The 16,077-nt window shown below is 51.3% G+C and overlaps 1 protein-coding gene across 1 annotated transcript in view; it reads left to right on the top strand.

Annotated features, from left to right (window-relative positions):
* The window catches only part of LAMA5 (laminin subunit alpha 5), a 95,569-nt gene that overhangs the window by 57,687 nt on the left and 21,805 nt on the right, over positions 1-16,077 (top strand). Inside the window, 20 exon segments of the mRNA XM_068150060.1 lie at positions 54-188; positions 658-792; positions 3,277-3,414; positions 3,582-3,634; positions 3,816-3,915; positions 4,416-4,468; positions 4,871-4,976; positions 5,657-5,756; positions 6,228-6,384; positions 8,042-8,180; positions 10,939-11,081; positions 11,183-11,289; positions 11,579-11,732; positions 12,055-12,215; positions 12,748-12,856; positions 13,369-13,466; positions 14,007-14,208; positions 14,612-14,738; positions 14,931-15,070; positions 15,886-16,001. Coding sequence (XP_068006161.1) covers positions 54-188; positions 658-792; positions 3,277-3,414; positions 3,582-3,634; positions 3,816-3,915; positions 4,416-4,468; positions 4,871-4,976; positions 5,657-5,756; positions 6,228-6,384; positions 8,042-8,180; positions 10,939-11,081; positions 11,183-11,289; positions 11,579-11,732; positions 12,055-12,215; positions 12,748-12,856; positions 13,369-13,466; positions 14,007-14,208; positions 14,612-14,738; positions 14,931-15,070; positions 15,886-16,001 — 2,473 coding nt within the window.

The following is a 16,077-nucleotide window of genomic DNA, read 5'->3' as shown; positions in this document are numbered from 1 at the left end:
ATGAGCTTTGTGCCCTGCTGCCAGCACAGAGCTCAGGGCTTCTCTCTGCGCAGTATGTGGCTGCAGTGCCGTCGGGACGCTGCCGGGAGGCTGTGACCCCGCGGGGAGATGTTTCTGCAGGCCTGAGTTTGCCGGACCTCGGTGCGAGCAGTGCAGCCCTGGGCACCACTCCTACCCCCACTGCTATGGTAAGGCTGCTACAGTTCCTGCTGGTCTGTCACCTCCTGAAAAAACATGCCTGTTTTTGCAAGACTGTGGTGTTTCTCAAAATCAAAGCTCACATGGTTTGCAGTGTGAACTTGGCCAGCTTGTTCTGCCAAAGCCTGGAAGACAAAGCAGTTTTTATCAGTCACACTTCCTTATCACAACCCTGCTGTGACCTGATGTCTCAGCTTATGCCTTTTTTTGTCTGTCTTTTTAGTGCATTGACCTACTAAACTGCTTGGGGAACGTTGAATGAGCTGTGAAAAGTGGCATTTTCCTGCTGCAGCCAGGACTGTAGCTGGAAATATTGCCTGTCCTTCCAGGGGATTAAGACATTGATTTAGTTGTGATAGAAATGGCTAATTCCTGTGAGGCTGGGTGACAACTCAGACCAGCAGTGGTTGGCCACAGGTCACAGGTTTCATCAGACTAGTGAGAGTTCTGCTCTTGCAGCTTGCTCCTGCGATTCCCGGGGTGCTGTGGACAACAACTGCAGCCCAGCTGGCCAGTGCCGATGCCATGTGAATTTCGCAGGGCACACCTGCAGCCAGTGTGCCCTGGGCTTCTATGGGTACCCCAGCTGCACACGTGAGTAACCTGCTGGGGCTCAGGGGAGGGAAGGGAATAGCTGCTGCTACTGGCTTTATAATGGTTTTCCTTTCCATAGCTCATCTCCCAGGGTTGTATATGAGTGTAGCTGGCTCCTGCAGCAGGAATCAGTTTTCCATGGGCAGCTCACCTGCCTGCCTCATCTGACAGGCTCTGCAATGAGTAAGCAGCCTGAAGAAATCCTTTCCCCAGGCCATGGGGTTTGTCTCCTGCAGCTCATTCGCTGTCACTAACAGCAGGAGCTTGTGTCCGCCTGCTTGGTTTGGAAATAAAACCCAGGCTGAAAGTTTGGCTTCTAATCCAGAGACATATTGAGAAACAGACCTACAGAGCATGACTTTGGGTGCAGCTGTGGCTCAGACCCCTCTCCAAAGGCATTGTGTGCAGTTGCACATAAAACATGTGCTGTATTGCATCTGCCTGTGTGCCTGTGGCCAGAGGGAGTGTGGCTGAGTGGGATAAGCAAAGGCTCAAACCACATGTTCAGGTTATATATACCCTGGTGCCATGATGTGCTCACATGATACACATGCAGGGTCTTTAGGGCTTACTCCACCTTGGTTCATGCCTGTGCACAGGAGGAGCAACTGTGGTGAAACCAGTAGGCTGTACAGTAGGGTGAACAATGAGGATTGGTGTTTGGGCTTTCCTCTCAGCCCCAAATTCAAGGTTTCTGCTGTCACAGTGAAAGCTCTGCCACCACTTTCCTGAGCGCTGCATTGCTCCTGGAGCAGGGCTGCTGGTGCCAGGGCCTGTGGCAGGTGCCTGTGACCCCAGATACTCTGAACAGCCCTCCACAGCTTTGGGCATTGTGTCCCCATCTCCCTCTGCCAGCAGTCCGACTGGAAGCCAGATGTACTCTTGTGTCTTCCAGCAGGAATTTACTGCTCATTAAAAAATCATCTGTGATACAGTTTCCCTGAAGCAACAAAAGAGCATCATCACCCTCTTGCACCATATGAAATGTAGATGCCTGAGCCATGGCCAGCTGGCAGAGCACTGCTGGCAAATGCTGATGCCGGCAGTATGCCTTTGAAGCGGCTGAGGCAGGGATGAAATGGTCTCACAGGAGCTCTCATGAAACAGAGTCCAAGTTGCAGAACTGTAGAGGAGACACAGCAGGGAAAGAAGAACAGAACCTGATTTGATTTTTTAATCCATTGCTCTGTGAATGATGTCTTGCTGAGATTGGCAGCCTGACACGTTCACTCTGGCAGGGATTTGAGGAGCACTGGCTGGGCAAGGAGGACATGGGCAGCTCCCTGGGAGTTTGCTGACCTTTCATGCAATAGGGCAGCAGGATCTCTATGTGCAGGTCAGGCAGGAAGCTACAGAGCCATTGCCCTGTCCTTGCCCTCAACTGCTGGCAGTGCCATAGCTCTGCTGTTGGTCTGCTGTCCATACACAATGTCCACAAGATAAGAATGGCCAAGCACTGCTCTTGGGTGTTTGGGTACAAATGGGCTTTTGAAGGATCTGGTGTGTCACTGTTTGCTGACCTTGTGAGGGTGAGATCACACATTTCCCCTTTCCTTAACCAAAACTTCTCCCTCTTTCTTGAAATACTCATAAATCATAGAATCATGGAATCGTGTTGGTTGGAAGAGATCATCAAGTCCAACCATTAACCCAGCACTGCCAGGTCACCACTAAACTATGTTCCTCAGTGCCACATCTACATGGCTTTTAAATCCCTCCACAGACAGGGACTCTATCACTGCCCTGGGCAGCCTGTTCCAGGGCTTGACAACTTTAGAGAAGATATTTTACCTCATGTCCAAAATAAACCCCCTCTGGCACAACTTGATGCTGTTTCCTCTTGTCTCATTGCTTGTTCTTTGGGAGAACAAACTAACCTCCACCTTGCTCCAGCCTCCTTTCAGGTAGTTGTAGACAACAAAGTCTTCCCTGAGTATTCTCTCCAGGCTAAACAACCCCAGTTCCCTCAGCTTCTCCTTTCAAGACTCGTGGTCTAGACCTTTCACCAGCCTTTTGGACATGGGCCAGGGCCTCAATGTCCTTCTTGTAATCAGAGGCTGAGGTGTGCATGTGAATTGGTATGATAAACACTGCAGCTGCTATTGTTTTCCTTAAAAGATGGAGTGTTTTTAACCAAAAGCAAAGAATGAGTGTGTATGTTATTTATAACCCATATTTCTGGCTGCTTTGATGGTGGTGAAGGTCAGGCAGACAAAAGAAGTTGCTGGTGGGAATCCTTAAATGCAAGAGTCACAGAATCACAGAATGTTGGGGGTTGGAAGTGACCTCTGGAGACCATCTTGACCAAACCCCTTGCCAGAGCAGGTTCACCTAGAGCAGGCTGCACAGGATGGCACCCAGGCAGGTTTTGAATGACTCCAGAGACGGAGACTCCACCTCTCTGGGCAGCCTGTTCCAGTGGTCCACCACCCTCGGAGTCCCTGTGCCCTGCAGCTCAAGCAGTTGCTCTCTGCTCTTTTGCAGCTTGCCAGTGCTCACAGGAGGGCTCTCTGCACAGCACCTGTGACCAGGAGACAGGGCAGTGCAGCTGCCGGCCAGGGGTAACAGGGCTGCGCTGTGACACCTGCATGCCAGGGGCCTATGGATTTCCACACTGTGAAGGTAACCTCCTTCTCCTTGATGGGGGGGAATCCTCATGTCTTGGGATGTGGTGATGAAGTGCTGGTAAACAGGCTCATCATCCCCCAAGAGCTTTGTAATGGAAGAAATAACCTCTTGTAGCAGGAGAGGAGCCAAGGTGTGAACAATCTTTTGCCTCTCTTTTCTAGTGGGCTCCTGTAACCCAGCAGGGCTGGTGACTGCTGACCCTTTTCTAGCCCAGGTGAGTATCAAATGAACCCAGCAATCTCTGCCAGTCATCGTGTGCGATCCCCTTGTGCTTCACTTTGGACAGAAACCTTCCTTAAGCCCAGCCTGAAAGCAGCCATTACCCACACTGAAGTAGCAGATACCAGGTTTGCTGCAAATTCTCACCTGCTTTCTCCTCCCCTCCCTTTCTCCAGGGCTCCTGTGCGTGCCGGGCACATGTTGAAGGCCCAGCCTGTGACAGATGCAAGCCCTTATACTGGAACCTGACTCCAGAGAACCCCTATGGCTGCCTGAGTAAGGAAATGGCTTTTACACAGCCCCCAGAAGTCCTCTCTGTGCTGTAATGGTGCAAGACTCAAACCCAAGCCAGTGGGGACATTCATTGCTGGGTAGAAATGTTACCCTTCCTTCCATCTTTACCCTGAAGTGACATGTCAAAGCTGAAGAAGTTTGGGTAGCCCCAGCATGGTGAGGGGGAAAGCTGGAGCCGAGCTTCTTGCTTGGGATGTAACACAGGGATCAGGCAATGAGTTTTGCCATTCTCAGCCCTCTATGGGGGCTTTGGACATGTAATTTTTCATGGCCAAATGTGTAGAAAAGACAAACATCTTTGGTAGGTGTGTCCTCAACAGTACCTGTCCAAAATGAAACGTGAGCCCTTGTGCAGTGCCACTCTCCAGTTGACCAGTCCCCAGCTCCTCTTAGCCCAGCTGATGTCTTCTGATGGGGCAGATAGGCTTCTTCTCAGAAGCTGATTATCCTTCTGGCTTTCTTATTCATCTCCCTTTCTCCAGGCTGCAAGTGTGATACCAAGGGCACCATCAGTGGAATTGCAGAGTGCCAGCAGGTAGGTTTGCTCCTCTCTACTTCCAGGCACCTCCAAGCATGTGCTGTGTTGGGAGTATTTCAGCTCCGTCTCTCCCCACAGCTGCTGAAGAGGGTGGTCCTGACACTGAGCTCTCAAAGGTTGCACCACAGTCTGGCCTTGCATGAGAACATAGGTTTAAGACCTGTCATAAATTAAGCACCTAAATATTTCAGGTTCTGGCCCAAGATGCCTGGATTTTTGTTTGCCTGCTTTGTTGAGTTAATCAACTTTTCTGGCCCACCCACACGCAGGAAGCCGTGTAGAGCATGAAGCTCAAAATGCTTCTCCAGTATCTCAGATTAGCATTCACATAACTGAAAACCAGCTTGGCTGTGATGAGCAATGGGAGGGAATGATCTTCCATGCCTGCTTCTCTCCTAGGGTGATGGGCAGTGTTACTGCAAGCCAAACATCTGTGGCCAGGTCTGCTCGATGTGCAAGGATGGCTACTTCAATATGGAGAATGCAAACTACTTTGGCTGCCAAGGTGAGCCCTCTTCATGGAGTGTTGGGTGAAAGAGGTTTCCACAAGAGCTGACCCTGGGGTATGTGGCTCTGCAGATACCAGCTGACTGCTGGCCTTGGAGAGAAAGGACAGGAGATGTCCCTCCTCTTGTGGGACCATCATACCATGGTCCAAAGCAGGGGCTGGGTCTTGCTGTGGGTCTTAAGCCTTGAGTTCATTCTGTTGCCACCTTTGGACACAGGTCTGTCAGGCTGGGGAATGAAAGGCCAGGAAACTGGCTTTTCTGGGTGCCAGAAACTGGTGTGGTTTAACCACTGGCCAGGTTCTCGCATGTCCTCTTCCTCCTGTTGGGAGCAGGTAGGGCATGGACACGTAGGGTTGTCTGCTCTCCATCATGCCCATGAAAGAGGTAAAGGAGGAGATCCAGCTGCTTTCTTGGACGGGCCTGGAAAGTGGGAGCAAGGCTGCCACAGGCAGCAGGGCTGCGGCGCCTGGCCATGAGGGTTTGCAGACCTTGTTCCTCCGTCAGCCGTCTGGAAATAGCTGGGCGCTGAGGTGGAGAGGAGCTGATCCAGTTGGGGCCAGGGCCAATATGAAAACGGATACAATGGAATAAAAATAGCGGCTGGGGCGCGCCTTTGATTAGTGACCAGGAGCTCGTTAGCACGGCGGGAATGTAAACAGGAGCTTCCTGCCCGCAGGCTGCCGCTGTGACGTCGGCGGGGCTCTGGGGCCATCCTGCGAGGAGCGGAGCGGAGCTTGTCACTGCCGGCAGAACACACGTGGCCCCACCTGCACCCAGTAAGCTGCCAGGGCCAGATGCACCTTGGGGTGCTCTGGCTCCTGTTGGATCCCTTGGGAATGGGTGGGGATTGAATGGTTTGGTTTCTGTCATCTTAATGCTCCAGCCTTGTTAACAGGTTACCCAGAGAGGTGGTAGAAGCCCCATCCCATTCCAGGTCAGGTTGGTTGAAGCTCTGAGCAACCTGCTCTGGTTGAAGATGTCTCTGCTGACTACAGGAGGGTTGAACTAAATGACCTTTAAAGGTCACTGCTATCCTAAACCATTCTGTGATTCTGTTGGACTAGATGACTTTTAAAGGTCCCTTCCTACCTGAACTGTTTGATGATTCTGTGATTCTTTGGCCACCAAGAGGATGGGGACCTCGTTGCCTGGGCTGCTGCCACATCAGCCACATGCCTGGTGGAAGTGTCCCCTTACCTCTCCCTCCATGTAGCCCAGCAGGTAACAGTGCTCCCTCTCTTCCCTAGGCCTGTGCGAGACCATTACTTCCCTGACCTTCATCACCTGAAATTTGAGCTGGAGGAAGGCACCACGCCAGCTGGGCGGGCAGTGCGCTTCGGCTACAACCCCCTGGAGTTTGAGGGCTTCAGCTGGAGAGGATATGCACAGATGTCCTCCATCCAGGTACGCCTGGTGCCTCCGTCCCAGCCCAGCTCCCCCTGGGGAGCACGAGGTCGGTGGAGGACTGACGTGCCTTTGGCACACATCTTTGACCCCAAGTGCATCTCAAAGCCCCCAAGTCACATGAAGGCCAGCATAAACAGCACAGGGTATATATATATAGCCTGTTTGCACAGATACTTCCTGTAGTGCTGGGGACAGCATAGGCTGATGAGGGGAAAGATCCTAAATTGGGAATCTCCTGACATCCGAATCCGGTTAGACAAAGATTGGTGATTACTTACAGGGATAGCTATAAACACTGTCTCTGGGTTTCCTTGAGGCTCTTTTCATCTGACTCTGCTCTTTCCTGCATGTCTCTGCATAGCCTTCCTTCCCTTTTCCTCAGCTGCCATGTTCAGCTTGGACCTTCTGTTGCCAGTCTGCCTCTGCTCTTGCTGTTAGATGGATTGCTGTAACCATGGTTTACACTAAGCTGGAGTTGTCTAAGCCCTAGAAGTGAAGCTGTGTCATATGTTGAGCCTTTTTTCTCCTTGGTGGATTCTTTCTCTGCATGGCCCCAGCAGAAGTGTTCCGTGTGTGTTTGGGGATGGGGTGAGGGCAGTGATTCTCTAAGTCTTGTTCCATGTAAGATGTTCCTTATCCTGGTGTGTGTATTTTCACTTTTCTTCACTTTTTTCATGCTTAGGTGAAATAACAGGGGGGCCTAATGTGTCAGGCATTACCCATTGACTTTTGACATAGTAGCTAAGCAAAGAACTCCTGTGGGCTCCCTTGGGAGGACCCCAGTCTTAAAGCTATAGGATGGAGGTCATGCTCAAGCTTATGGCTTTTGGTTTGCATCCAGTGTTAGCTGTAAAATAGGAAGAGTCCTTGATAGACAAGCTAGCACATGGCTTACTGTTGGCAGGTCTCACCTGTAGTTTGCTCTTTGCAAGATCCTTCTAGTTTGTTTTCCAATGGGAAGATGGTTTGTAACTGGAGTTTTGAGGGACACAGAGCCCTCTTTAGGAGTCTCTCTAGGCAGACCTCAGCTTTGGCCTGTAGGCAGGAGGGTAATTAAGCAAATGTTTAGATCTTTGAAATGGACTTAAACATCTGCTTAACTGGAATCTTCCTGAACACCTTCCAGGCAGGTGCAGGGCTGAGGCAGCCATCAGTGTCACACTTCCTTAGAAACACTAGTCCTTAGCATTGCAGGTTTCTGAGGATGAAGCACCAGCTCAGTTTGCAGCCTTCTCTGCAGGCATCTGAGCAGAGCCCCATTAACATGAGAGCAGGTCCTTTGGTACCTGCTGGCTGGTTCCAGCACAAAGCCCAACAGTAACATGCCTGTAACAAAAGTGAGAGCTTCTTAGTATCAGTGCATGGCATGTGCCCCAGGGATAGCCCAACCACCCTGTTGCACCAGGGCACTTTCCAGATGTGGGTAGAGCCTTTCTGCTCCCTTCCCTCAGTCAGGTTGCTCCCTCAGTGGCTGGCCCCAGCAGGGAGGATGTCCCAGGGTGCCCCTGCCTTGGCTGTGCTTGTCTCCTCCTTGCTCTGCGGCATGTTGCTTTGGGAGCAGTGAGCCGAGCGGCTGCGCTTGGGCTGCTAGCTGTTGGCGGTGGAGGTAATTGAAGGTGTGCTCTGCTTCTCTCCCCTTTCTCTCTCCCACCAGCCCAAGGTAGTGGTGACTCTCAATGTGACCTCCCCCGACCTCTTCCGCCTCGTCTTCCGCTACGTCAGCCGGGGGCCTGCCAGTGTGGAAGGGAGGGTCTCGGTCGTTGAGGAAGGAAAGTTTAATGTTTGTGGCAACTGTAAGTGCATTTTTCACTTCTAGACTAACTCAGAGCATCCCACACTGCAGCACTGCTCCTCTGGCCCTTCTCCCACCCCAGGTGTGCCCATCCCAAGTGTGCCCGTCTCAGGTGGCCGGCCAGCGCCGTGCCGGGGCTGGCGAGGGAGGGGGCAGGCAGGCAGGCAGGCAGGTAGGCAGGAGGGTAAGGCTGTCCCGCAGAGCGGGCGAGCGGCCGGGAGCTGGCCCCCAGTGATGTGTGCCCCCATGTGCTCTTTTGCTTTTTGCAGAATAAAATCAGAGTCACTGTAGACGTGAAGGAGGCAGAGCTCTATCTGTTCCATGTCATCCTGAGGTATATTAATTCAGGAGGGGCCACTGTGTATGGCAAAATTACAGCTTATCAGCCACGAAGGAGAGGTAAGGATCCCAGCCTGCTCCGCTCCCCTGCACCATCGCCACCTCCTCCCCATCCCAGGCAATCTTCTGCATCATCCTTTCCAGAAGACAATTCCATATGGCTATTATCCATTAGTCCTGCCCTTCCAATTGCAAGGCTGGTTTGAGTTTGCAGCCCCCCTGTACTTAACAAAGCAGCAGCAAGTTTGCCCTCTGTCCTGGGCCCGCACACTGAGGACTGTTACCAGCCAGGCTGCTGTGAGACAAGGCTGCTGTATGATCCAATACAGCCTTTCCAGCATGGAACAAGATCACCCCAGTGCTCCAGGCAGAAATGAGCTGTTTCTGTAAAAACCAGAACAAGCCATGTGCTGGGAACTGGATCCAGACTTTGGCAGCTGGACATAGTTTGATTTGACAGTCTTGCCCTTGCCTTGTGCTGCTCCCAAAGCAGGCTGCTGCCTTCACTCGGAGTGTGGGGTTTGGAAGTGGTGTGGAATTGCAGATGTTACAGACACTGCACACCGGTGCAATGTCTTCTCATCAAGTCATGAGCTGCTGGAGAAGAAGAGCCACCAAAAGGTGACTGAGCAAGCCTAGAGACCTGGACAGCAAATATTTTGGGGATTAGTATGAGCAAGACTGCATATGGACAGGCTAGAGGCCACGCAAGTGCTCCAGTGCATGGTTGGCTGGTTGATTTTACCCCCTCTGATGCTACAGCCACATCATCCTGCTGAAGCTCTTCCTCCAGCACAAGGCTGTTGACACCAGCTACTGAATTTATCACTGTGCAATGTTCTCTTCTCTGTCTTGAATTGACATAGAAGGTGTTTTGCCTTTGATGTGATCTACAAGGTCTGACATGCCAAGATACTGTTTTTCTACTTCTTTTTTATCTGAGGGGAAAACTCTCTGGTTGTTTTTATAGCCTGTCATATTATGCAAAAAGGACAAGAGCAGTGTGAGCCATGCTCATGCTTTAGGATCCCACCAGGGGTCAGAAGTATTTAATCTGTCCAGCAGAGCTTATTTGCTTTACAGTGTGCTTCCCTCCTTGCTCAGAAACAACATTTCATATTTCTGGTGCTGCAGAGACAAGCTGCCAGACTGCTGCACCAGCAATGGGATCTGGGAGGGCAGCTTCCTTGGCAGGCCAGAGCTGCTCCAGAAATTTTGAGTCACCTTCTGCCTGGGTGGAATGGGCTTCACATGGTACAGAAGAAGCAGCCTGGAAAGAAGATAAGTTGGAAGATGTGGCTTGCAAAAAGGGAAGCCTTTTCCAAGTATATGATTTGCTGACCAGTTTCTCCCGCCTCACCTCCAGAAGCAATTTGAGTTGTGCATTGTCTCACAAGGACATGAAACTTCAGCTTGTCAAGAAAACTACTCTGCTGCCTGCTGAGGGAAATATCTTCATTCCTTGCATCCTCACCTCTGCTTCTCATCTGAGAAAGCAAGGGCTTGGCCTCAGCTGATGCCAGGCGTGTCACAGAGCTCGCACACATGGGAAGGGACTGACTCCTCCCAGCAGTAGCAAACCCCTTTGCTTTAGCTTCTGGCCCTTTGCATTATGCCTCAGTGTCCATGTAGCACACCAAGATGTGTCAGTGTGCCACATTCCCCACTTCCTTCTGCATCTCATCTGCTCGCCATGCAGCTGTGCCCAGTGAATCCCTGTCACCTGTGCACTTCACCATGCTCCAGAGACTGCTGGACAGGCAGACAGTCTGCTCCTAGGTGCTGTGTCATTACTGCAGCCAAAGCTAACGAATTCAAAAGGTTATGGGACTATCAGCTGAGCCAAGCAGCTGTTCAACAGCAGCCTTAAACCCATCCTGACCTGTCAGTTAAAATTGCTGTCCAAGTCTTGGGTGCAGAGTCTGTGGCTGGCAGGAAAGACAGGAGCACATCCTGGGGGTCCAAGAGTTTGCCAGAAAGCAGGTATCTCACCTGTGGAGCTGGGGTCAATATCCCTGAGGAAGAATGAATTGGGGCAATTCTTTTTGTCTATCTCAGAATAATTCTTCATTGATCAATTCCTTCCTTCTCTAGCTGGAAACACGCTCCTTGGCATGGAATACTCTCTGCTTTGTAGCCTGGGGATGCAGAGCACACTGAGAGCTGTGGAGCAGCATTAAGGATTGCAGTGATTTATGGTGGTTTTCTTCTCCCATTAAGCTCCTAAGCAGGCTTAGAGTGGACGTCTCTGTTACAAGACAGTGTGGAATTGTGGTGCACCTGCCACAGCAGCACCACAAAAGCAGGAGCCTGGGACTCTCGCTGTGTTACAGAGCTGCTTCCCTCAGCATAGCCTCTTGTTTGCAGCTCCAGGTTTTCTATTCCAGTCCCTTCACAGTCTCTCATCCCTCCCATTCCAGGTACAGAGCAGACCAAGCAGATTGTCTTTGCTCCCAGCACGGAGCCAGCCTTTGTCACCGTCCCTCAGAACAGCTTTGGGGAGCCCTTCGTACTCAACCCCAACACCTGGTCTCTGGTTGTTGAAGCAGAGGGTGTGCTGCTGGTAAGGACCAGCCCCTGTGTTCCATCCATCACAGGGGGCTTCATCAGCTCCCTGGGGACACGTGTCCCAAGTGTAACCAACTCTCCCACCTCTCCTCCTAGGACTATCTGGTTTTGCTACCCAGCTCATACTATGAAGCTCCAATACTGCAGCTAAAGGTCACGGAGCCATGTACCTACCAGCCAGCCCCAGAACAAGCCACCCAGAAGTAAGAATCTCCATGTCTTTGCACTCTGTGGGACTTACTTTGACCCCTCTTAGCCTAGGAATGGATAAATCACCTTGCAAGGGGAGAAGTCTTTTGTTGTTACTGCCATTGTGGGTCTTGTAATGCAGAGTCTTTTGCTCCATGCTAACCAGAGATGCTTTTTGGGCAGTGGAGCCTTCTTTTGGACTAAAGCCATTTGCAGATCTTGCAGGGATCAGGCTGCATTGGGTGCTCTTGACGATGACCATGTAACAACCATGCTTTGACATTTCTTTCTTGCTCTTTGTAGCTGCCTCTTGTACAAGTACTTGTCTGTGGATGGCTTCCCTGCTGCATCAGGGGTGGATGCAGTGTGCAGGCTGGACAACCGGTTACCCAGAATGTGTCCCACAGGGCAGCTCACACCCTCCCACCCCTGGATGGTGACTTGCAGCGGCAGTGATGTGAGTGGCATTTGGATTTCACCCCTCACATGGGCACTGTGGCACTACTCAGCCCTCTGCTGGGGTCTGGAGCTTTACATACACTAGAGGGCTTTGCACCCATGCTGCCCCATCAGTCTTGCAGCTCTGTACTTGTGTGCCCTGATCTTGAAGGCACCCAGAGCAATGTCTCACATGCTAGGGGCTTGCAGGGATGTGGTAAGAGTTGTCCTGTTGTCCTCTCAGCTGTGAGGAGGCTGGTTTATAGCACAGGCATCCCACGCACACTCACCATGCGGACTGGGACAGGAGACCCTCACTCAGTCGTCTCTCTGCTCTCCAGGTGGAAGTCCAGCTGTCCCTGCCTGTTGCCCAGCCTGGGAAATACATGCTGGTGGTGGAGTATGCCAACACCAATGCTTTGCAGACAGTGGGCGTTGCTGTGAGCTCACCACACCTAGCCATGCAGCAGGCCACGTTCGTCTTCTACCCATGTGTCTACAGGTAGGGTCATCTCTGAGATGGAGAAGGAGTTTGGTGCTCTTCTAACATGACAAGGACAGGCCTCAGCAGCTGATTGTTTTTCTTCTTTATCACATTAACAAAGCAGTGCCTTAGGGTTGTACATGGAAGCTATGTGTGTGGACAAGGCTTTTAGTGGGAAATGTGCACCTGTGCCAATGTGTCCTCCAATGCCTCTGCCAGGAGATAATCTTTGCTTCCATTTACAGCTGGGTGCATTGGTAAGGGCCTTGATTTAGGGAATGGCTCAGGGGCAGATCTATTGAAGCTGTTGGTGCAGGTCAAACCCTGTCCTTGCTGTAGACGTGTCTAGACATCGGACTGCAACCTTCACAATAGGAAACAAATGTCTGAGGTGTCCTTGGGAAGCTTCACTCTTATGACTTGCCAGAAAAGGCATCAAAAGATTTCCAGGGACATTGTATAAATACCTTCAGGACATATAGCTGGCAGAACAAGAAATAGGTCATGACCCAGCTCAAGGCTGGCTTCAAGATCTGTGTTTCTCTTACAGCTTCCTTTGTCGAGGGATTGCTGTGGATTCCCAGAGCCGCATGGCAACTTTTGAGCTCAGCTCAGAGGCCACCGTGCGCTTCACCTCTGATCTGGCTGACTTCTTCCTGGTAAGGCTCCCTGCAAAGGCAGCTCTGTTGGTGAGTTGCAAGGAGAGGCAGGAGTGGTGCCTAGCCTGTGAAAGGGTTTTCTAGACCTGTTTGAAGTGGATACTAGATCTTGGTCTGCCACGAGCAGTCCAAGGAGGAGAATGTGGTCAGTGGTGCATTTTGAAGTAGATTGTGGGCCTGGGATTTGGGAGAAGATGGAGTGAAGAAGCCATTCTTTACAGAGGGAGCCCTTCAGTAGTGTGGCAGTGCCGCTTCCCATTTAATCTTTAAGGCTTCCACAGTTACTTAGCCAGCACAGAAGAATCACAAAAATATGTGGAGCTCCTAAATGAACATTGAGCTAGTACCAAGGAGAAAAGCGGCAGTGAACAGAGGTGTGACCTACCATGCATTAGCTGAAGCATCTGACCAGGAGGTGTCACCCTGATGGCTGGTGGGCACAACAACAGGACTGGTAGGCTCTCAGTGGCAGATGCTGTGATGTAACCAGGTGTCTCTTTCCCATGTGGCAGCACAAAGTATACCTCATACCTGCTGCACAGTTCACTGTGGAGTTCATAGAGCCGAAGGTTCATTGCATCAGCGTCCATGGGACGTTCTCATCCAATGGGTAAGAAGTCTCAGTCCCTGGGGGTTTTAGCATGAATGTGGCTGTTTCCAAAAGCAATTGCTTCCTCCACTTCCCTCAGCTTTGAAGCCTTTTCAGCTGTTGAGACAGTAGAAAGAAATCCCTGCCTGAGGTAAAGCACCTTGCCCATGTCCACTGAGCAGGCAACGGTGGAGTAAGGGCTGGAAGTAGGGCTGCTGGTCCTTTATCTGAGCACCATGCTGTCTCCTATGGCAGACACTCAAGTGTCATCCTGAACAGGCTTGCTGACATGTAGCAAGAGACACTTGCTGTATCTGAATTTTTGACACTACTTTGAATAAAAATTTGCCCAGGAATCAGCCTTTGCAAGGCTCCTGCTCTTCCTTCTGAGCCATGTCCCACTGCCCCAGCAGTCCTGATAGAAAGCTCTCTCTCAACAGGCACACTTCAGCTTCATAACCTGCCAGGTGTTACAGGGCATGTTTCTCCTGTCAGGACCTCATGGCCTCTCTTTTTCCTCATCAGAGATCTTTACATCCTGTTTCTTTCCTTGTTCTGCAGCAGCTCCTGTGTTCCCTCAAGATTCCTGAAGCTCTCTCAGTCCATTGTTTTGGAGGGGGGGCAGGCCCTACCCATTGCCCCTGACGTCCCTCTGGCTCAGGCTGTTCATGTGGCTCCATCTGGGATCCCGTTAGAGCCTGCACCTCGACCTCCCACAGCAATGGATCCAACTGCAGAGCTCATCCTCCTGCGATCACCACAGGTAGTGGCACAAGTGTAGGTTGGGCTGGTTTGCTCATGCTGTGACACTGGACACCTGGGGCAGGTAGTTTTCCTCCTCTGTTGAGTAACACTAGCAATTAGCATTTTCAGAATTGAATCTGGACTTTAAACTTGTTCCTGAGCCTGTAATTCCCCGTGGAGCCTCCTGTCTCCCAGAGAACCAGCCGTGCTTGGTTCTCTGGGATCCCAGGAAAAGCTTTACAAGTGGCACCGTTTGGGGAGGGAGCATGGAGATACAGGGGCTTGAACCCCCAAAAGCCTCGAGAGCTGGCAGTTGGTGCAATAAGAGCAGAAATTTGTGCAGCACTAAGAAACCATCCTGGCTAGGAGTGCAGAGATCTGATGTGGGTTTTTTCCCCCTTTGTTCTCCTGTGTGGGGCCAGGCTGCCGTGGTGTTTAACAGCCGGGTGCAGACCCTGGGCCGCTATGCTTTCATCCTGCACTACTACCAGCCCCAGCACCCCACCTTCCCCGTGGAGGTGTTAATCAACGGTGGACGCATCTGGCAAGGTGAGGACAGCAGAGACCTGGAGAAGCTGCTGCTAGGCAGAAGCCCTGGGGAGTTTTCCATGCTAGAGGATAAGTGCAGATCTTCTGAAGATCATAAAGATGAAGTGAGGCTGCCTCACCTCTTCCAAACTGGGAGGGTGTGATGGGGACTGCAGGGGAAGCGTGGGACCAATACATTTGTTGTCTTTTCAGGTCAGACCAAGGCTAAGTTCTGCCCACATGGCTACGGGTGCCGGAGCCTGGTGGTTTCTGAGGACCAGATCGTCCTGGATGTTACAGATAATGATCTGACTGTGGTTGTTCGAGTGCCAGAGGGCAAGCAGCTGTGGTTGGTGAGCCTCTCTCTGGGAAGCTCCCAGGTCATGCTGGATCAGGATCCAGCAGGGCTGGTGTTTGTCCTTGGATTCTTGTCACTGTGTGACCACAGGAATGTTTCCTACCAGCACTCAGTTTCTGAACTACCCTAGAAAGCTGCAGTCTCCAACCTTAGTGGTAAAGAATTGAGGACAGAATTTTCAAGAGACAGCATCTGTGTCTGACAGATACCTCTCACCGTGTGGTTTTGATACCAGAACAAGGCAGAAGCTGAAGTTCTTATTTTGCACACATAACTTGTGGTAGTCCAGAATAAGCCTTACTCCTACCCCAGCAACATTTTGCACCTGCATAGCATTATTTGTCCAGGGAGATCTCCTCACGGAAGCAGTTAGCCCTTGTTACCCTCAGGCAATAGGATTAGCCTGACCACAATTTGGATGAATGGCCAAAAGACAGAACTGGAAGTCAGGTACCTTCAAGTCTAGAAGTTTAGGATGACAGTGACTGTCTGCTGCTCAGCTGGGGCACAGCCAGTGGTGCCCTTTTTGGGGATTCTGCCTGTTCACTGCCACTCCAGTGGATTTGGTGTAAATACTCCCATGAAGAATGCCACATGGAGCATTAGATTAGATGGATCCCGATGGCCAGAGCCCAGTGAAGAGGTGGCCCCGTGTCTTTCCAGTACTTGAGCAGTAATGGCACAGTACTATGTTCTGTCCCAGTAAGGGATGAGCTGGTGAGGACCTGAGGGGGCATTTGGACTTTTGAGTGATCTCATTTTGGACTCAGCTAAGGAGCTTGGCTCACCCATCTTGTCCTTGTTTTTCAGGATTACATCCTTGTGGTGCCTGAGGACAGCTATAGCTCTCAGTACCTGCAGGAGGAGGCCCTGGACAAGTCCTATGATTTCATCAGCAGCTGTGGCATCAACAGCTTCTACATCAAGTGAGGCCGTTAGCTTTGGGTGGCTGCTCTGCTGTCCACAGGGTGCACATCCCTCAGAGAGCAAAACCCCATTCCC

Source organism: Melanerpes formicivorus, unplaced genomic scaffold, assembly GCF_026170545.1.
Source record: "Melanerpes formicivorus ecotype bairdi unplaced genomic scaffold, bMelFor1.0.p_v2 SCAF_19, whole genome shotgun sequence".
NCBI classification, from domain to species: domain Eukaryota; kingdom Metazoa; phylum Chordata; class Aves; order Piciformes; family Picidae; genus Melanerpes; species Melanerpes formicivorus.
The sequence above is the reverse complement of the archived record's forward strand: the minus strand, read 5'-3'. Positions and strand labels throughout refer to the sequence as shown.